General features: G+C 42.6%; 2 protein-coding genes across 2 annotated transcripts; one reads left to right on the forward strand and one right to left on the reverse strand.

Moving 5' to 3' along the window:
• Positions 1 to 134: 134 nt before the first annotated feature.
• Positions 135 to 2,588, reverse strand: LOC131949077 (uncharacterized). Its single transcript, XM_059310844.1, has 4 exons — positions 2,472 to 2,588; positions 2,136 to 2,236; positions 1,431 to 1,700; positions 135 to 286 (listed from the first exon to the last, which is right to left on the reverse strand). The coding sequence occupies exons 2-4, from the start codon at positions 2,206 to 2,208 to the stop codon at positions 135 to 137; spliced, it is 495 nt and encodes a 164-aa protein (XP_059166827.1). The 5' UTR covers positions 2,209 to 2,236; positions 2,472 to 2,588.
• Positions 2,589 to 19,673: 17,085 nt separating this feature from the next.
• On the forward strand, positions 19,674 to 22,450 carry LOC131949438 (cadmium-metallothionein). The gene is made up of 3 exons (XM_059311348.1): positions 19,674 to 19,829; positions 20,919 to 21,026; positions 21,918 to 22,450. Exons 1-3 carry the CDS (start codon positions 19,817 to 19,819, stop codon positions 21,995 to 21,997), a joined length of 201 nt encoding a protein of 66 aa, XP_059167331.1. The 5' UTR covers positions 19,674 to 19,816; the 3' UTR covers positions 21,998 to 22,450.
• Positions 22,451 to 22,759: the final 309 nt, after the last annotated feature.

The following is a 22,759-nucleotide window of genomic DNA, read 5'->3' on the forward strand; positions in this document are numbered from 1 at the left end:
TTTTGGTGACCTAGTGGTGACATTCAAACAGTTTGGGGATATGGTGATACAATAGAAATTTAGTGACCCTATGATAAAAGTTTTGTCGACAAAAGGAAAATGAATGATTTGCTTATTTTTGCCCAACTGGCAAGCTACCGGTCAGTGATGACGTCATGGGGTAGCCATTCCACCTCCACACTGACCGCCCTCTCGTCCTTGTAGCTGCTACCCAGGGTCCACCTGAGAACAACACAGTCCATGTAGTTGTACACGGCCTCTGTGATGGTGACGTTGTGCAGCGGTCCTGTAGGTCAGATCGGTCATTCTAGCATGGCATTCAAACATTCTAGCATGGCATTCAAACATTCTAGCATAGCATTCAAACATTCTAGCATAACATTTAAACATTCTAGCATAGCATTCAAACATTCTAGCATGGCATTCAAACATTCTAGCATGGCATTCAAACATTCTAGCATAACATTCAAACATTCTAGAGTGGCATTAAAACATTCTAGCATGGCATTCAAACATTCTAGCATGGCATTCAAACATTCTAGCATGGCATTTAATCATTCTAGCATGGCATTCAAACATTCTAGCATGGCATTCAAACATTCTAGCATGGCATTCAAACATTCTAGCATGGCATTCAAACATTCTAGCATGGCATTCAAACATTCTAGCATGGCATTCAAACATTCTAGCATGGCATTCAAACATTCTAGCATGGCATTCAAACATTCAAGCATAGCATTCAAACATTCTAGCATGGCATTCAAACATTCTAGCATGGCATTCAAACATTCTAGCATGGCATTCAAACATTCTAGCATGGCATTCAAACATTCTAGCATGGCATTCAAACATTCTAGCATGGCATACAAACATTCTAGCATGGCATTCAAACATTCTAGCATGGCATTCAAACATTCTAGCATGGCATTCAAACATTCTAGCATGGCATTCAAACATTCTAGCATGGCATTCAAACATTCTAGCATGGCATTCAAACATTCTAGCATGGCATTCAAACATTCTAGCATGGCATTCAAACATTCTAGCATGGCATTCAAACATTCTAGCAAAACATTCAAACATTCTAGCATGGCATTCAAACATTCTAGCAAAACATTCAAACATTCTAGCATGGCATTTAATATAATACGTTTAATATAAAAACATGTCTAACGGTTAACATAAAAAAAATGTCTAACGGTCAATATTAAAACTGTCTTACGGTCAGCATAAAAAATGTCTTACGGTCAGCATAAAAAATGTCTTACGGTCAGCATAAAAAATGTCTTACGGTCAGCATAAAAAATGTCTTACGGTCAGCATAAAAAATGTCTAACGGTCAATATTAAAAATGTCTTACGGTCAGCATAAAAATGTATTACGGTCAGCATAAAAAATGTCTTACGTTCAGCATAAAAAAAATGTCTTACGTTCAACATAAAGAAACGTAGATGCCAGTCTCGATGAGCCTGAGTGACAAACCAGCTGATTGACAGTACCCAGCTCATCAGAAATGTTGACGGATGCAGCTGCCGTCATGTTGTCTAAAACCATCGGCTTGCTGATGAGGTGGGTGAGGTCATTGCCCTGACAGGTCAGATTAAACTGGAGGTCACGTGTCCTGACGACGTCATACAACAACTTGCACCTGACTTCCAATCGCTCGCCCACAAAGACCAACGCGTTTTCTGGTCGGATAACTGGGTCCAAGATATCAGAAGTTGTGGCATTTATTGACAGACTGACAAATGGACAGATGGATAGATATACAGATGGACAGATGGACAGATGGACAAATGGACAGATGGACACATGGACACATGGAAAAATGGACAGTTGGACAGATGGACAAGTGGACAGAAGGAAAACATGACATACGGACAGATGAACAGATGGACAAAAGGACAGACGCACAGATGGACAGATGGATAAATGGGCCGATGGACAGACGGAAAGACGGACAGAGGGGCAGACGGACAGATGAACTGATGGACTGATGGACGGACAGATGGGCAGATGGATTGACGGATAGGCGGACAGACAGACGGATAGAAGGAAAGATGGTTAGACAGATAGACAGACGGAAGGACATACGAATTGACGGACAGACGGACGGCGAAAAATTATTTGAATACCTGCAGATTGACTTGTTATTTTTCCACTGACCAAGTCAAGAAAAACAAGACAAGATATAGGGAAACACCGCATAGTTTGAGTTGTGTAACACAGCCACACTCTGAAAATCATTAGGTCACACTAATAATATGCCAGTATATCATTTTTTTAAACTTGGTATTTTCTGAACGCGTTTACACTTGCGACATGTAGATTGTAGATCTTTACTAGTAGAATAGATCTAGATTCTAGTTCTAGGCCTATATTAACTAGAAAAAATGCTGCTGTTAGATATCTAGATCTGTTAGGTTTATTTGTACAATGTTACTATACTTATGGAAGTCTGCCAAACTTACAATCAAATATAGAGATAGACTCCAACTTGGTCTCTATGGTAGATCTATCATTTAATGATTTTATGATTTAAAGTAGTGAAAAGTATGGGATCTAGGTGTCCGCAGAGCAACAGCTTTTAAAAACATTTTATAGGAATGCAGCAGGGCATTCACATGCGATGAAAGTCAGTGCAGGAAATGTATCGTTAGTGCGCAATAAAAGTTTGAGATCTCCTTAAGGACGTGCATAGCAGGTGTCTTGGACTGCCGGTGGCCGGGCCTGTGGGCCACAGGTTCGGTGCTATAATAGGCCTAGTAGTTCTTTGACTTATGGATTATTTTTTAAACTTTTACGGCCCCGAGTGAGGACTTGACTATTTGACCATTGATGCCCAGTCGTGTACTATTTATCTAGGACTTTACCATTTGGCAATGTCCGACCATTGATGCCCAGTAGTGTACTATTCATCTAGGACTTTACCATTTGACCATGTCCCCACATTACGTTTATTAAAGACGTGGATTTTAGATTAGAGTCCTAATAAAAGAGTTAATTACTAGACTGAGTGCATTCATAAGGTTCGTCGAATTAATTAGTCATATGTTTGCTCTAATTGTTTATTCGTATTTGTAAATTGACCTTCAAGTTTCGGCCATCTGGACTGAATGGGGAAAAAATGCGCCATAAAAATTACAATCTGACGGGTCGTTTTATTTTCTAGGCCACTTGAAGAGAGAAGTCCACCCAGGGACCGACAGTGTGTAGAAATGTCAGACTTGAGTTCATAAACAGCATATCCATGTACAGATACACACTTTAATTTCAGATTACTAGAAAGAAGGAAGAAAACATACATAACAAAACATTATTTATCTTCACGCTTTGAACTGCTCTACTAGAAGAAAGTGAAAAGATTGCTTTAGCCGTTAAGTAAAAAGGTGATATTTAGCATGCGATATTTTAAGCTATCACAGCCAGTGAAAGTGTTTTTTTTCTTCAAGCTAAAAGCGTGTTATTGTAAGGGAAATAGCTCTACAATTTACATTAACTATGTAATCCATAGTTGTTTCCCTTTGCATGCTTTCTCAATTGGTATCAGCTGCTGCTTGTGTGCCAACTATCTATATATATAATCCTCTTCTGGGAGTCGCTAGAAAACAAGCTGTAAGTGCGCTCCCTACCACCCCACCCCTACATGGTCTAGTGAGCTGTGGTTCACGCTAAATGTTTACATTCGTAGAGTCGGGTTTAGTGACGGCTATTAGGGGCAGGTAATTTAGTTTGAAACGATTTTAAACTTAGAGGAGGTAACCAAGAGGAGGCTGCTTTCACTAGGGGGGGGGGTGTAGGGTAGGGGTTGGGGGAAAGGAGGGTGGGGGTTGTATCGTTCTTAACGACCTACTGATAGTGTTTTAAAGAAAATATTTTCAATGGTAGTATTGGCACTGTCGAATTCACAAATTATGAATTACTGAAAAGTAGAAAATAAAACAACTAAATAGCGGCATATGATATGCCGCGGGTCGGCTCGTAAAGTTATAATGTACTTAAGATCCAACGTGGAATAGCTAATCAGGTATTAACCAAATGGATTAACCTTTGAGAAGCTTGCGTGTAATAGTGGGTGAAATTGTTCCCTTTACCAAACCTGCAGGTAACATTGTGTCCTTTACCGAACGCGCGGGTAGATTTGTATCATACCTGCGTGTAAAAATGATCCTTGACTGACAGTTTACAGTCGATTAATTGCTTTAGAATATCGTTTATGTTATACTAACCTTAAAACTGTATATGTAATTACATTTAGAATAGACAATTCTGACGCACTGTACATTCTAACCTTTATATACGTTTATAGAGCAAACCCTACAGAACTTTGGTGTAGCGCAAGCTAAACCCTACAGAACTGTGGTGTAGCACAAGCTAAACCCTACAGAACTTTGGTGTAGCCCAAGCTAAACCCTACAGAACTTTGGTCTAGCCAAAGCTAAACCCTACAAAACTTTGGTCTAGCCAAAGCTAAACCCTGCAAAACTTTGGTGTAGCCCAAGCTAAACCATACAAAACTTTGGTGTAGCACAAGCTAAACTCTCTCACGCTTTTCTGGTCAAGTTAAACCAACTCTCCTCCCTGGTTAAACCCATATTTCTGTACCGGTTAAACCTACCATACCGCCTACGTTGTCATACGCCTACAGCTGACACGTATACTACTAAGTTCGGTGTCGTCTGCAAAGAATGGAGCAAAGTATCTAATCGTGTTATTGTTGTTGTGATAATGTTATCTTAAGGGTGAAGGTCACGGGGTAAGATTGGCTTGAGTCATGCGCGGATGAACCATGGTGGTCCATGTGCAGATAGATAAAACTTGGGTCTAACAATCCTTAAATCTAAAAACCTGGGTCTAACAATCCTTAAATCTAAAAACCTGGGTCTAACAATCCTTAAATCTAAATACCTGTGTCTAACAATCCTTAAATCTAAAAACCTGGGTCTAACAATCCTTACATCTACAAACCTGAGTCTAACAATCCTTATATCTACTAACCTGGGTCTAACAATCCTTACATCTACAGTACTACACCATTCGCTCTTTCAGTAGACCATACATCCAATTTTATACTCAGTCACCTTCATTTTTAAAAGACAAGATAAAATACGGCTATATACTTAGAATAAAACATGGCTACAAAAGAAAATGTTTACAGACAAAATCTTTACAGTAGAAAATCTTTACAGTAGAAAATCTTCACAGTAGAACCGTAGAATATATTTACTGTAGAATATCTTTACAGTAGCATATCTTTACAGAAAAACATCTTTACAGTACAATATCTTTACAGTATAGCATCTTTACAACATAATATCTTTTCCATAGAACATTTTAAAAGTAGAATATCTGTATTTAAACTAAATCGTTACTGTCGAACATGTTTACAGTAGAATATCTTTACCTATAAGCGTTGTTACAGTAGAGCTCTGTACTATAGAGCTAGGCTGCTGACCCGTAAGTCTCAAGTTCGAATCCGGGTTCAAGTCACTAAGACCACCCAGCTTTGATGGGTGCCTAACTCACCTTAGTGCTGACCACACTATCTCTTCAAATGCCGAGGTCCCTGTAACAAATTAACTCTACTTCATCTGCCCCATGTGTCTTGGGTACGAACGGGAAAAGATGATGAAGATCTCTACTATAGATCATTGTATCATATCTTTGTTATAAAATATCTTAATCAATAAACACATTTACAGTCGTTGAAGTCAAATTGTCAGTAAACAAAACAGCTTGAGACTACAGGAAACCTTACAAATTATTCTCCAAATATTTTTTGTATACAATCAACAGGAACATGCTAGGTAATGAGTCATGCAATTATTCCCGTCATTCAAATCTTTCTATCGACACTTGGACTATTTTAAGATGCTGTTTTGATCTGTCACCCATCGTGTGGAGTGAAACTGTGTTGTGAATGAGCCAGTCTCCCTTTTATACTTCACACCTTGTGGGAATAAATTTGAATAAAATTAATACTATAGTTGAGAATATAAAAAAATGATCGTGAAAAACTAAATCAAATATACAGAAGCGTGATTGAAAACAAAGCGATTTTTTTAAAAACAATGTACCACTTCATTTTAGAGACCCAACTTAAATAAGCTTTATATTTTTCCTTTAAAAATAATTTTATTGAAATAAAAAATCATTTTCTTTATTCTAAATGGCGACACCAGTAGTATTTCATACAGCAACTGTTAATATTTAAAAATCTAATTAGAAATCTTATAATGTCCATGTTACATAAGAGAAATCTAATATAATATAAAATCTAATATAAATGTCCATGTTGCATTACACAAATCAACTAATGTCCATGTCACAATACACAAATTAAATAATGTTCTAATTACATTACAAAAACTTAATTACGTCTATGTTACATTACAAAAATCGAATAATGTCCATGTGACATTACAACAATCGAATAATGTCCATGTTACTCTACATTTTCATCGAAATCAGCCTACGTGTTGAGATTAAAACAAATATGCTCGTTAGAGATGGGTACAATTCTGTTCGCAAATCTGACCAATGACTAAGTACGAAACATTAATCATGAGGAACTAAGTTAAGTAAAAGCTTGTAAAATATAAACAGATAAGCTCACTACAAATTAAGGTTTAAGAAGAAGCGAATGTTAATAATACAATGCAAATGATATACTGAAAATTTTGGTGTTTTTTTTTTGCACACAGAATTACTGCCCGTTCTTTGAGCCTTTTCTTTTTTCATATTGGCCGTTAAAATATCAGTTACGAAAATATTTGATTATTTAAAAAAAAAAACAACTAAAACATAATTTGTAGAAAAAAACATAAGTAAACACAGGTGTATTGATATGACTAAACATAATATGCGGACTGAAATAATACTACGTAAATGTAAGACTTTTTACTTTCATTAGCGCTTTGTCCAAATAATGTACTTCATGATATACATTTTTATATTATTAAAATTAAATTTTTGGTTAGTAAAAGAACTTCATCAGCTTAGTTGAACAATCTGGACATTTGAAGTTCTCAGGATGAACAATCTGGACATTTGAAGTTCTCAGGATGAACAAGCTGGCCATTTGAAGTTCTCAGGATCCACATACAGCCAGAAGACGTCTCGAACGTGCATGTGGTCAAAGCAAGTTAAACCGCGGGGCCTTGATAGAGTCACAATCAAATCGTCATATTAAAATATCGTAGGCTCTAACTATGAAGGCTCTAGGACCTGACTGTCAATATGGTAGGTGAAGCAGAGATGTTCTGTATCACTGACAGCGGCACGTGATTGAATCATGTGGTCAGCTCGATGTCCAGCAGCCTTTACTCCCCTTTAGATCGTGTAGACAGGGACATCCTATAAACCCAGGTGTAGAGATCATGTGCTCAGCTCTATGTCCAGCAGCCTTTAGATCGTGCCGTGTGGACAGGGACATCCTATAAACCCAGGTGTAGAGATCATGTGGTCAGCTCTATGTCCAGCAGCCTTTACTCCCCTTTAGATCGTGTGGACAGGGACATCCTATAAACCCAGGTGTAATGATCATGTGGTCAGCTCTATGTCCAGCAGCCTTTACTCCCCTTTAGATCGTGTAGACAGGGACATCCTATAAACCCAGGTGTAAAGATCATGTGGTCAGCTCTATGTCCAGCAGCCTTTAGATCGTGCCGTGTGGACAGGGACATCCTATAAACCCAGGTGTAGAGATCATGTGGTCAGCTCTATGTCCAGCAGTCTTTACTCCCCTTTAGATCGAGCTGTGTGGACAGGGACATCCTATAAACCCAGGTGTAGAGATCATGTGGTCAGCTCTATGTCCAGCAGCCTTTACTCCCCTTTAGATCGTGTGGACAGGGACATCCTATAAACCCAGGTGTAGAGATCATGTGGTCAGCTCTATGTCCAGCAGCCTTTACTCCCCTTTAGATCGTGTTGTGTGGACAGGGACATCCTATAAACCCAGGTGTAGAGATCATGTGGTCAGCTCTATGTCCAGCAGCCTTTACTCCCCTTTAGATCGTGTGGACAGGGACATCCTATAAACCCAGGTGTAAAGATCATGTGGTCAGCTCTATGTCCAGCAGCCTTTACTCCCCTTTAGATCGTGTTGTGTGGACAGGGACATCCTATAAACCCAGGTGTAGTGATCATGTGGTCAGCTCTATGTCCAGCAGCCTTTAGATCGTGCCGTGTGGACAGGGACATCCTATAAACCCAGGTGTAGAGATCATGTGGTCAGCTCTATGTCCAGCAGCCTTTACTCCCCTTTAGATCGTGTTGTGTGGACAGGGACATCCTATAAACCCAGGTGTAATGATCATGTGGTCAGCTCTATGTCCAGCAGCCTTTACTCCCCTTTAGATCGTGTAGACAGGGACATCCTATAAACCCAGGTGTAGAGATCATGTGGTCAGCTCTATGTCCAGCAGCCTTTACTCCCCTTTAGATCGTGTTGTGTGGACAGGAACATCCTATAAACCCAGGTGTAGTGATCATGTGGTCAGCTCTATGTCCAGCAGCCTTTACTCCCCTTTAGATCGTGCTGTGTGGACAGGGACATCCTATAAACCCAGGTGTAGAGATCATGTGGTCAGCTCTATGTCCAGCAGCCTTTACTCCCCTTTAGATCGTGTAGACAGGGACATCCTATAAACCCAGGTGTACAGATCATGTGGTCAGCTCTATGTCCAGCAGCCTTTAGATCGTGCCGTGTGGACAGGGACATCCTATAAACCCAGGTGTAAAGATCATGTGGTCAGCTCTATGTCCAGCAGCCTTTACTCCCCTTTAGATCGTGTAGACAGGGACATCCTATAAACCCAGGTGTAGTGATCATGTGGTCAGCTCTATGTCCAGCAGCCTTTAGATCGTGCCGTGTGGACAGGGACATCCTATAAACCCAGGTGTAGAGATCATGTGGTCAGCTCTATGTCCAGCAGCCTTTAGATCGTGCCGTGTGGACAGGGACATCCTATAAACCCAGGTGTAAAGATCATGTGGTCAGCTCTATGTCCAGCAGCCTTTACTCCCCTTTAGATCGTGTGGACAGGGACATCCTATAAACCCAGGTGTAGAGATCATGTGGTCAGCTCTATGTCCAGCAGCCTTTACTCCCCTTTAGATCGTGTAGACAGGGACATCCTATAAACCCAGGTGTAATGATCATGTGGTCAGCTCTATGTCCAGCAGCCTTTACTCCCCTTTAGATCGTGTAGACAGGGACATCCTATAAACCCAGGTGTAAAGATCATGTGGTCAGCTCTATGTCCAGCAGCCTTTACTCCCCTTTAGATCGAGCATGTGGACAGGGACATCCTATAAACCCAGGTGTAGAGATCATGTGGTCAGCTCTATGTCCAGCAGCCTTTACTCCCCTTTAGATCGTGTAGACAGGGACATCCTATAAACCCAGGTGTAGAGATCATGTGGTCAGCTCTATGTCCAGCAGCCTTTACTCCCCTTTAGATCGTGTTGTGTGGACAGGGACATCCTATAAACCCAGGTGTAGAGATCATGTGGTCAGCTCTATGTCCAGCAGCCTTTACTCCCCTTTAGATCGTGTAGACAGGGACATCCTATAAACCCAGGTGTAATGATCATGTGGTCAGCTCTATGTCCAGCAGCCTTTACTCCCCTTTAGATCGTGTAGACAGGGACATCCTATAAACCCAGGTGTAAAGATCATGTGGTCAGCTCTATGTCCAGCAGCCTTTACTCCCCTTTAGATCGTGTAGACAGGGACATCCTATAAACCCAGGTGTAATGATCATGTGGTCAGCTCTATGTCCAGCAGCCTTTACTCCCCTTTAGATCGTGTAGACAGGGACATCCTATAAACCCAGGTGTAAAGATCATGTGGTCAGCTCTATGTCCAGCAGCCTTTACTCCCCTTTAGATCGTGTAGACAGGGACATCCTATAAACCCAGGTGTAATGATCATGTGGTCAGCTCTATGTCCAGCAGCCTTTACTCCCCTTTAGATCGTGTAGACAGGGACATCCTATAAACCCAGGTGTAGAGATCATGTGGTCAGCTCTATGTCCAGCAGCCTTTACTCCCCTTTAGATCGTGTGGACAGGGACATCCTATAAACCCAGGTGTAAAGATCATGTGGTCAGCTCTATGTCCAGCAGCCTTTACTCCCCTTTAGATCGTGTGGACAGGGACATCCTATAAACCCAGGTGTAGAGATCATGTGGTCAGCTCTATGTCCAGCAGCCTTTACTCCCCTTTAGATCGTGTTGTGTGGACAGGGACATCCTATAAACCCAGGTGTAGAGATCATGTGGTCAGCTCTATGTCCAGCAGCCTTTACTCCCCTTTAGATCGTGTAGACAGGGACATCCTATAAACCCAGGTGTAATGATCATGTGGTCAGCTCTATGTCCAGCAGCCTTTACTCCCCTTTAGATCGTGTAGACAGGGACATCCTATAAACCCAGGTGTAAAGATCATGTGGTCAGCTCTATGTCCAGCAGCCTTTACTCCCCTTTAGATCGTGTAGACAGGGACATCCTATAAACCCAGGTGTAAAGATCATGTGGTCAGCTCTATGTCCAGCAGCCTTTACTCCCCTTTAGATCGTGTGGACAGGGACATCCTATAAACCCAGGTGTAGAGATCATGTGGTCAGCTCTATGTCCAGCAGCCTTTACTCCCCTTTAGATCGAGCATGTGGACAGGGACATCCTATAAACCCAGGTGTAGAGATCATGTGGTCAGCTCTATGTCCAGCAGCCTTTACTCCCCTTTAGATCGTGTAGACAGGGACATCCTATAAACCCAGGTGTAGAGATCATGTGGTCAGCTCTATGTCCAGCAGCCTTTACTCCCCTTTAGATCGTGTAGACAGGGACATCCTATAAACCCAGGTGTAATGATCATGTGGTCAGCTCTATGTCCAGCAGCCTTTACTCCCCTTTAGATCGTGTAGACAGGGACATCCTATAAACCCAGGTGTAATGATCATGTGGTCAGCTCTATGTCCAGCAGCCTTTACTCCCCTTTAGATCGTGCTGTGTGGACAGGGACATCCTATAAACCCAGGTGTAATGATCATGTGGTCAGCTCTATGTCCAGCAGCCTTTACTCCCCTTTAGATCGTGCTGTGTGGACAGGGACATCCTATAAACCCAGGTGTAGAGATCATGTGGTCAGCTCTATGTCCAGCAGCCTTTACTCCCCTTTAGATCGTGTGGACAGGGACATCCTATAAACCCAGGTGTAGAGATCATGTGGTCAGCTCTATGTCCAGCAGCCTTTACTCCCCTTTAGATCGTGTAGACAGGGACATCTTATGAACGCGAGCCACAGATCGGAATTCGAGATTTTCGGTTAACAATCTGAATTAATTTGCTGTTGCTTTCTGTAACAGTAATGTTATACTTCCGTAGTTATCAACTCGATCAGACAAGCGATTAGACTCACTGATTATAATTTAATTGATTACAATCTAATTGATTAAATACCATGAATTGTTTTAGATTTTTTTATTATTTTACTTCTGGAAACAAAATGGCTCTCAAAATTATTAAATATTTATTTTTAATTAACTGATGCATAATTGGCACTTTTTAAAATGTTTCCAGTGTCATACAACCATCCCCTCCCCCCCCCCCCACATATACATACTTATACGCCACAACAAGTTTGTTGATTACAAGTCAAGGTTCCACCTATCTAAGTACGTGCCTGTAGTAATGTTTTGGTTGTAAATTCGATTCGATCTTTAGCCCATCTTTTGTGTGATACCAAGATAGTTCACACACATTAGATTAGATATGTTCACAATGCATAAAGCCATGTTATATCCTACCAAAACTGTTTGGTGATGCAGCAAAAAGCTCTCCATATTGGACATTAGAATTAGACGGGAGAGCAGTGTCACAGTGTCACGCTGTATGTAAATGGTTCACGTCAAGGTTTTTAAACATCTTTTCACGAAACCAATAATTTTCAAATCTTAGAACAGCAGGCGGTTTATTGTTGTATGGCACTTTCTAAAGACTTGCACTAAAACCATTGTCTCACTCTCTCACTTTCTAAAGACTTGCAATAAAAACATTGTCTCACTCTCTCACTTTCTAAAGACTTGCAATAAAACCATTGTCTCACTCTCTCACTTTCTAAAGACTTGCAATAAAACCATTGTCTCACTCTCTCACTTTCTAAAGACTTGCAATAAAACCATTGTGTCACTCTCTCACTTTCTAAAGACTTGCAATAAAACCATTGTCTCACTCTCTCACTTTCTAAAGACTTGCAATAAAAACATTGTGTCACTCTCTCACTTTCTAAAGACTTGCAATAAAACCATTGTCTCACTCTCTCACTTTCTAAAGACTTGCAATAAAACCATTGTGTCACTCTCTCACTTTCTAAAGACTTGCACTAAAACCATTGTGTCACTCTCTCACTTTCTAAAGACTTGCAATAAAAACATTGTCTCACTCTCTCATCTTAGCCAAAATATATACAGAAAAATTCAGGACTCTGGCCTTCAACAACTCTACCAAGTTGATAGTGAATTTGCTCTCAAGCTCAGAATGCTACCTGCGTTGGCTTTTGTTTCCATTGAACATATGAGTTCTGCCTTTGAAAAATTATTGGAAATTTTCCCCCAAGAAGCAATGCCAATTGCAGACTATTTCGAGGACTACTATATTGGCAGACCACAACAAACAACTCAGTTGAAGGCTGGCACAGAAGTTTCCTCTCGAATATGGAATGCTGCCACCCAAATATTTGGAAATTCATTGACTTTATTAAAAAGGAACAATCGCTTCAACAGGTTTATTGTACACAGATTAATTCAGATCACTGTTTACCAAAACAGGAAAAAATATATATTGATAGCAGCGCTCGAATTTTATCTGTTGTTAAACATTTTAATGAGTCCACCATTATTGAGTATTTGCGAGGCATCGCTCACAATCTGTCTTTTTAAAGTTATAATAAAAATAAAAGAGTTTTTTTTTCTAATGTTTGTTTTGTATTTATATATTAATTTTGGTTCTCATCATCTTTGGTTTTTCCTAATATAAACCTCAATTGGGGGTTTTTGTCTAGGGGGTTTATATCGCGGGGGGGGGGGGGTTTGTCCAGGAGGTTTATATCAAGGGGGGAGGGGGGGTTTGTCCAGGGGGTTTATATCGAGGGGGTTTTTGTCCAGGGGGGTTCATGTCGCGGGGGGTTTATTTCCAGGAGGTTTATGTCGAACGAGATGGAATTTATATAGTAAACATATACTTTTACTAGTGTCCGCCCCCCCCCCCCCCACCGGAAATATCAAGTGCCCCCCCCCCCCTCCCGGAGAAAAAAGTCTGGAAGAAACACTGCATATAAATATTTTAAAGCCAGTTCCTGTGCTTGACGGAATTCGCTAATGATAACGTTACTCGAATGGTATTCACCTTTGTAAATAAACAAAAAATCGCTATTAGGTCTACGTGAAGTTCTGAATGAAATTTGTGTATGTATTTTGTTCTGTTTGGGCGGTAATTTACACCGACCTAGTTGGAAGAAAGCTAACACCAAAAGTGTCAGACAAGCCGCGGCTTATCAGAGGTTGACAAGACAAGACCGGTCAACTGATGCAACATGTCCTCAGACCTCTGATGTTCTGACCTTCAACTAGTTTCATCGCGGGGCTCATCTGGTTCGTGTGTCTGTGTGTCTGTGTGTGAGAATGTCTGTGTCTGTGTCTGTGTTTCTGTGTGTCTGTGTGTGTCTGTGTGTTTGTGTGTCTGTGTGTGTTGTTATGTGTGTGTTTGTATGTATGTTTGTGTTTGTATATATGTGTGTTTATGTTTGTGTGTGTGTGTGTGTGTGTGTGTGTGTGTGTGTTCTGGCTAGAATTTGAGATCAGCAAATTATGAAGATGGTTTGTCCACAAATCTAGAAAATGACCAAATGACCAAGCTCTCTGTATGGTTCTTCCTTACCAAACTGTGGGGGTGGGGAAGGGTGCAGTCCTAACTGTTGATACCGTTACAACACCATGTGACACCCGACCTAGTGACGCCATTGTGTGGCATCATTTGACATTTGTCAGCAAGGGCAACTAATCAGTTAGTCTTCTGGTGAGGCCGTAGCGCTAATAGTTTCTTGAATGCCGATTGGTGCAACAAAATCTCTCAATTTTTTTAACGGACAGCTTGGCCCATTTTCTTCTTTAATTTCTTTGAGTTCTTTGATAAAATGTATACACACCGATTGACTTTTTAAGTGTGTACACTTTGTCTTTTGTACTATGAAAGATGTTTCGCGATGGTTTTATGTATGTGTAAGATATGTACACTGTTTTTCTCTAACGTAATCTGTTCAATGTTTCAATTGTGTCTACTGGTTTTCTCAACACTACTACAGCTGCTTTATTTCCAAGTCAATTTCCGTATGTTCACGTGACCTGACAGTTTGCTGTTGACTACAATTGTGATTACACATGGGCACAGTTGGCCAGTTTTACTTTACATCAAAATTACCCTGGGGTCAGAAGCGTAGCGACCCTTCCCGGCGCCGGGGAACACTTTCGATTTGCACTCCCCCCCCCCTCAAACTTTCGATTTGCACCCCTCTCAATTTTTTTATTTGCACCCCCCCCCCTCAAGCTTTCAATTTATTTCTCCACCCCATTTTGGCGCCCCTAAGGTCGGCGCCCGGGGACATATGTCCCCCCCCCCGCCCCCCTCGCTACGCCTCTGCCTGGGGTTGATTACACATGGGGCCAGTTGGCCAGTTCTGCTTTACATCAACTTTACACTAGGGTTGCAAGTTTTACCCATAAGCATACACTACAAAACTTTAAGCACAAACAAGATTTTAAACCACTAAACATACCCAATCCACGACATAAACAGCAGGTCAAGTTATTTTTACTTTTTTTATCTATTATTTTATTATATTCCCCCCCCCTCTCCCACACACAACGGATGTCTATTTGTGACTGAAGAACATGGGCATTACTGCAATACAAACCGGGATTTCTAGTGTAGATTTGGCCGCAAGTTTTCCACCACTGTTATAAATCGTGTACAAATAAAGCAATAAACGTTTGGACATCTTGATAGCCTCCCTTGGTCACGTGTCTTTAAAAAAATCTTTGGGAATGACACGTAGCCACGTAACGAAGGAGAATATTTTGTCGAGTGTGTACCAAATCTAAATCTTTAACCCCTCCATTCCCCCCATTGATACCCATCAGTTCTCTAGATTTCATCTCTAAAGCAGCATAGACCCAATAACTGTCACATCAGGCACTATGCCCCACCACTAATGTGCCACACTATGCCCCACCACTAATGTGTCACACTATGCCCCACCACTAATGTGCCCCACCACTAATGTGTCACACTATGCCCCACCACTAATGTGCCCCACCACTAATGTGCCCCACCACTAATGGCAACACTATGCCCCACCACTAATGTGCCCCACCACTAATGTGCCACGCTATGCCCCACCACTAATGTGTCACACTATGCCCCACCACTAATGTGCCCCACCACTAATGTGCCCCACCACTAATGTGCCACACTATGCCCCACCACTAATGTGCCACACTATGCCCCACCACTAATGTGCCACACTATGCCCCACCACTAATATGCCCCACCACTAATGTGCCCCACCACTAATGTGTCACACTATGCCCCACCACTAATGTGCCACACTATGCCCCAACATGAATGTGCCCCACCACTAATGTGCCCCACCACTAATGTGCCCCACCACTATTGTGCCACACTATGCCCCACCACTAATGTGCCCCACCACTAATGGCAACACTATGCCCCACCACTAATGTGCCCCACCACTATTGTGCCACACCATGCCCCACCACTAATGTGCCCCACCACTAATGGCCACGCTATGCCCCACCACTAATGTGCCCCAACAGTATGTGCCCCACCACTAATGTGCCACACTATACCTCACCACTAATGGCCACGCTATGCCCCACCACTAATGTGCCCCAACAGTATGTGCCCCACCACTAATGGCCACACTATGCCCCACCACTAATGTGCCACACTATGCCCCACCACTAATCTGCCCCACTACTAATGTGCCCCACCACTAATGTGCCACACTATGCCCCACCACTAATGTGCCCCACCACTAATGTGCCCCACCACTAATGTGCCACACTATGCCCCACCACTAATGTGCCCCACCACTAATGGCAACACTATGCCCCACCACTAATGTGCCCCACCACTAATGTGCCCCACCAGTAATGTGCCACACTATGCCCCACCACTAATATGCCCCACCACTAATGTGTCACACTGTGCCCTACCACTAATGTGCCACACTATGCCCCACCACTAATGTGCCCCACCACTAATGTGCCCCACCACTAATGTGTCACACTATGCCCCACCACTAATGTGCCACACTATGCCCCACCACTAATGGCCACATTATGTGCCCCACGGTGGCCCCACCACCAATGTGCCACACTATGCTCCACCACTAATGTGCCCCACCACTAATGGCCACACTATGCCCCACCACTAATGTGCCCCACCATTATGTGCCCCACCACTAATGTGCCACACTATGCCCCACCACTAATGTGCCCCACCACTAATGGCCACACTATGCCCCACCACTAATGTGCCCCACCATTATGTGCCCCACCACTAATGTGCCACACTATGCCCCACCACTAATGTGCCCCACCACTAATGGCCACACTATGCCCCACCACTAATGTGCCCCACCATTATGTGCCCCACCACTAATGTGCCACACTATGCCCCACCACTAATGTGCCCCACCACTAATGTGCCACACTATGCCCCACCACTAATGTACCCCACCATTAATGTGCCCCACTATGCCCCACCACTAATGTGCCACACTATGCCCCACCACTAATGTGCCACACTATGCCCCACCACTAATGTGCCCCACCACTAATGTGCCCCCCCACCACTGTGCCAAACTATGCCCCACCACTAATGTGCCCTACCAGTATTGTGCCACACTCTGCCCCACCACTAATGTGCCACACTATGCCCCACCACTAATGTGCCACACTATGCCCCACCACTAATGTGCCCCACCACTAATGTGCCCCACCACTATTGTGCCCCACCACTAATATGCCCCACCACTAATGTGCCACACTATGCCCCACCACTAATGTGCCCCACCAGTATTGTGCCACACTATGCCCCACCACTAATGTGCCCCACCACTAATGTGCCCCACCACTAATGTGTCACACTATGCCCCACCACTAATGTGTCACACTATGCCCCACCACTAATGTGCCCCACCAGTATTGTGCCACACTATGCCCCACCACTAATGTGCCCCACCACTAATGTGCCCCACCACTAATGTGCCCCACCATTATTTGCCCCACCACTAATGTGCCAAACCATTAATGTGCCCCACTATGCCCCACCACTAATGTGTCACACTATGCCCCACCACTAATGTGCCCCACCAGTATTGTGCCACACTATGCCCCACCACTAATGTGCCCCACCACTAATGTGCCCCACCACTAATGTGCCCCACCATTATTTGCCCTACCACTAATGTGCCCCACCATTAATGTGCCCCACTATGCCCCACCACTAATGTGTCACACTATGCCCCACCACTAATGTGTCACACTATGCCCCACCACTAATGTGCCCCACCAGTATTGTGCCACACTATGCCCCACCACTAATGTGCCCCACCACTAATGTGCCCCACCACTAATGTGCCCCACCACTAATGTGCCCCACCATTATTTGCCCCACTATGCCCCACCACTAATGTGCGACACTATGCCCCACCACTATTGTGTCACACTATGCCCCACCACTAATGTGCCCCACCAGTATTGTGCCACACTATGCCCCACCACTAATGTGCCCCACCACTAATGTGCCCCACCACTAATGTGCCCCACCACTAATGTGCCCCACCATTATTTGCCCCACTATGCCCCACCACTAATGTGCGACACTATGCCCCACCACTATTGTGCCACACTATGCCCCACCACTAATGTGCCCCACCAGTAATGTGCCACACTATGCCCCACCACTAATCTGCCCCACTACTAATGTGCCCCACCAGTAATGTGCCACACTATGCCCCACCACTTATGTTCCCCACCACTAATGTGCCACACTATGCCCCACCACTAATGTTCCCCACCACTAATGTGCCACACTATGCCCCACCACTAATGTGCCACACTATGCCCCACCACTAATATGCCCCACCACTAATGTGCCCCACCACTAATGTGCCCCACCACTAATGTGCCCCACTATGCCCCACCACTAAGTTACATATCACCACGGCCTAGTCTATTAATGTCCCACAACGTCCAGTTGAAGTGGACACCAAAGTTTGTGGTCACGTGGTTTGTGTTATCACAAGTAAACAAGATTATCACGTGTGGAAAGCTCCACACGACGTAGTTACAAGATTTCAGCTGACACAAAATCTTCGCTCAAATTTGACGTGTGCAAAGAATTGATGGCTTTTCTAGCACTAAAACAATGGTTCTAAAACTAAATACTCAATTGTGACTGAGAATTGTACTTTATTTTGTATTGCGTTTCATCTATTTATTATACAAGTTACATATGAATGTATTGATTGTTAAACTAATGATTGATACAAATTGTGGGATCATTGCATTAGAAATGTTTTTCCGGGAGGGGGGGGGGGGTGATCAGACACTGGGTAAAGTATATTTTCTATGTAAAATGCATCTTTTTTTATTATTACGTACGGTGGAGGGGGGGGGGGGCGGTTGATTTTTATTTTTTCCCACTTCAAATTGTAAGCCTACAAATATCGTCAACATTGAATACAGTATGGCTATACCGAGAAGGATCGAAAAAGTTTAACTAAAATAGAAATAAAGAAATGGTCGATATATTTGACATAGCTGGCTGTAGGCAAGAATGGTCAATATATGCAGTGGCGTAGCTGGGGGGGGGGGGCGGGTGCGGACCGCACCGGATGACACCATTGAGGGGGTGACACCAAGGCAAAAAATAGTAAAATATATAGAGAAAATTATAATTCCTTTTAATTAAGTGATTAATTCGAGTGTTAAATAGTCTTTTAAGAGCAAATTTGACAAATCCCGACAAGGGCGGAAGGAGGAGGGTGCAATCAAAAGTTTGAGGGGGGGGGGGGGGGTGCAAATCGAAAATTGAAAGTTTGTCACCCAACCTAGCTACGCCAGTGAATATATGGCTGGCTGTAGATAAGCGACTGCTAGCTTGAGGGTTATAAAAATCCACCTATGAGTAGGTGCTCGACATGTGAAGACGTGTGTTGCATGAATAAATATTTTACAGATAAAAAAAAAGATTTTTAAAAAATGCTGGTTTTAATTTAAAATAGTTTTAACACACTTGTATCCCAACACATTGATGTGGGAGAAAAATGTTCTCTAGTTGAACAACAAGATAATCACTGAATGACCTCCCACGCTAAAGTCATTTAATTACACATCCTATTATCTACGATTAACCCGCACAATCATCTCCATCCACCCCTCCCCAATCACCATCACAACCACCCCCCTCCCCCTTATCAGTCCCAAATCACTTTTCCGTATCACTTGACTCTTATGACAAAATTTTCTAGAAGGTCGAAAAATCGTTAAACCGTGTGCAACAGTTATCTAGGTCAGCAATGAGACAACAAGAGTGCCGTGTGCAGCGTGATTTACATTATAAATAAACACGGTCCAGTAGGCTCGCTACTACAATTCACTTCGAGAGAATACGAAGATTTTGATTGCTAATTACTTGACCACATTTCTCTAACTCTAGTCAGAATGAGCGGAAAAGGTAAGCACGTTTTTGTACTTTGGTAGAATTAGACCTAAATTGTATACATTCATTTATTACGTTTTCTTGTATTCAGCAACCCCCTGGGTGAAAGGGCTATTGTATGCATATTGTAAACACAAATCACTGTTCGTGTTATGATCAAATAGGTTTTAGATCTAGGGTCTAAATTATAACCGCCAAATGGCCAATATTAAATTACTTTATTTTCAACACAGTATGAATTGTGCCAGATCTCTATGTTAATTTGTCGGTTGATGTGATTTATATTACGCACATGTAAGCTTTTCTATCATACCTGATTGAAATATTTTTGTATTCCGCTCACATCGATACCACCTTAATTGTGCACCGTCAGTCTGATGAGTGTATGCTGTATCCTAGCTCCTCTCTCTCAACACATTTCATTACTTATCTGTTTCACCCTCTATGTTTCCCCAAAGTAGCACCCTTTTTGGTTCCCCAAAGTAGCACCGCTATGGTTCCCCAAAGTAGCACCCTCTATGGTTCCCCAAAGTAACAACCTCTATGGTTCCCCAAAGTAGCACCCTTTTTGGTTCCCCAAAGTAGCACCGCTATGGTTCCCCAAAGTAGCACCCTCTATGGTTCCCCAAAGTAACAACCTCTATGGTTCCCCAAAGTAGCACCCTTTTTGGTTCCCCAAAGTAACAACCTCTATGGTTCCCCAAAGTAGCACCCTCTATGGTTCCCCAAAGTAGCACCCTCTATGGTTCCCCAAAGTAGCACCCGCTATGGTTCCTTCAGAAGTTGGATCCCCACAAGTCTCCTATAATGGTGCTCAACCTGTGTGCTAATCACGTGTTGTCCACTCAACCTGTGAGCTAATCACGTGTTGTCCACCTGTGTGCTAATCACGTGTTGTCCACCTGTGTGCTAATCACGTGTTGTCCACTCAACTTGTGTGCTAATCACGTGTTGTCCACCTGTGTGCTAATCACGTGTTGTCCACTCAACCTCTGTGCTAATCACGTGTTGTCCACTCAACCTCTGTGCTAATCACGTGTTGTCCACCTGTGTACTAATCACGTGTTGTCCACCTGTGTGCTAATCACGTGATATCTCCCACAGGACCAAATTGCACCGAGGCCTGCACTGGCGAACAATGCACCTGTGGCGACAGCTGCAAGTGTGGCGAGGGCTGCAACTGTCCCAGCTGTAAAACCTGCAAGTGTGAAGGTAGGTAACACCTGCTGTTGGCAGGTGGTGTTATATTGTAGGCAGGTGGTGTTATATTGTAGGCAGGTGGTGTTATATTGTAGGCAGGTGGTGTTATATTGTAGGCAGGTGGTGTTATATTAGCTGTTGGCAGGTGGTGTTATATTGTTGGCAGGTGGTGTTATATTGTAGGCAGGTGGTGTTATATTGTAGGCAGGTGGTGTTATATTGTTGGCAGGTGGTGTTATATTGTAGGCAGGTGGTGTTATATTGTAGGCAGGTGGTGTTATATTAGCTGTTGGCAGGTGGTGTTATATTGTTGGCATGTGGTGTTATATTGTTGGCAGGTGGTGTTATATTGTAGGCAGGTGGTGTTATATTAGCTGTTGGCAGGTGGTGTTATATTAGCTGTTGGCAGGTGGTGTTATATTAGCTGTTGGCAGTGGTGTTATATTAGCTGGTGGCAGGTGGTGTTATATTAGCTGTTGGCAGGTGGTGTTATATTAGCTGTTGGCAGGTGGTGTTATATTAGCTGTTGGCAGGTGGTGTTATATTGTTGACAGGTGGTGTTATATTGTTGACAGGTGGTGTTATATTGTTGGCAGGTGGTGTTATATTAGCTATTGGCAGGTGGTGTTATATTGTCGGCAGGTGGTGTTATATTAGCTGTTGGCTGGTGATGTTATATTAACTGTTGATAGGTGGTGTTATATTATCTGTTGACAGGTGGTAATATATTAGCTGTTGGCCTGAGGTGTTATATTAACTGTTGGCTGGTGGTAATATATTAGCTGCAGACAAACCGTTTGTATCAGCTAAAAATATTTGCCCCCGTACATGAAGCTATAGATACAGTATAGTGTAGACCCATTTAAATCATTACAAACTGACTGTATTGTGTTTTTGTTGCAGACAATGCTTGCAAGTGTGGTGAGGGCTGCACTGGACCAAGCACATGCAAATGTGAAAGCTCTGATTGTGCATGCAAGTAAAAGATGAAAATAGACATGATGATGACAGGATTGTAGACTGACTTGAACAAATGACAACCTAAGCACACGAATGCAACAAGAACAGCACAGGTGGTAGATCTGATTGAAGGCTTCAGATGATGTCGTCTTGAATGACAACTCCAGAGACTTGATTCTCACAGATCACATTTCCATTTGTGTTGTTCTCTTTTATGTACACTGATATTATTTTATTCATTTTAACGGAAGAGAGATAACTCTAGAAATGTATTTTCTTTTTTGGACTATTTCCCTTGGCTTTAAACAAAAAATTAAAAACTGGTTTAATTTTTTTTCTTCAAATTTCACTCAAATTCAAATGTAAATAGAAAATATATCACATACTCATTTCTGGCGTGAAGATTGGCATGAATGTGTTGAATGGACTGTTTAATTGAACGTTTATACATGACTTATTAAAGACTTGAATCTAAACATTCTAGTTGTCATTTGTTGTAATTACATTTTACTCTAGAATCTATGAGTTGGCACATTTTACCCATTTGGGTGAAAGAAACTCCAACATCAACTGTCAACTTGCTGATTGCTCATGGATGCACGAAGGCTACAGAAGCAAATCTAGAAAGAAAAATAGTCGGAGTCAAAGGGAAAATAGTCGCCTTACATGCTGAGACTGATATTTGTGTTGGGGGGTATAGCGAGAAGAATAAAAACATAGCTTGCACAGTTTTTGTCCTGATAACCACACGTACCTACCACACACCACAGATCCTGACAACCACA

Source organism: Physella acuta, unplaced genomic scaffold (genome assembly GCF_028476545.2).
Source record: "Physella acuta isolate Inbredline_101_S28 unplaced genomic scaffold, ASM2847654v3 ptg000061l, whole genome shotgun sequence".
Lineage (NCBI taxonomy): Eukaryota > Metazoa > Mollusca > Gastropoda > Physidae > Physella > Physella acuta.

Excerpts from the sequence above, each read along its gene's own strand:
- LOC131949077 (XM_059310844.1), bottom strand. The coding sequence starts at position 2,208 with ATGCGGTGTTTCCCTATATCTTGTCTTGTTTTTCTTGACTTGGTCAGT. Across the intron at positions 1,701-2,135 it reads AATAACAAGTCAATCTGCAG|TTATCCGACCAGAAAACGCG; the intron begins GTATTCAAATAA and ends TCTTGGACCCAG. Across the intron at positions 287-1,430 it reads TACGTTTCTTTATGTTGAAC|GACCGCTGCACAACGTCACC; the intron begins GTAAGACATTTT and ends TCTGACCTACAG.
- LOC131949438 (XM_059311348.1), top strand. Across the intron at positions 21,027-21,917 it reads TAAAACCTGCAAGTGTGAAG|ACAATGCTTGCAAGTGTGGT; the intron begins GTAGGTAACACC and ends TTTTTGTTGCAG.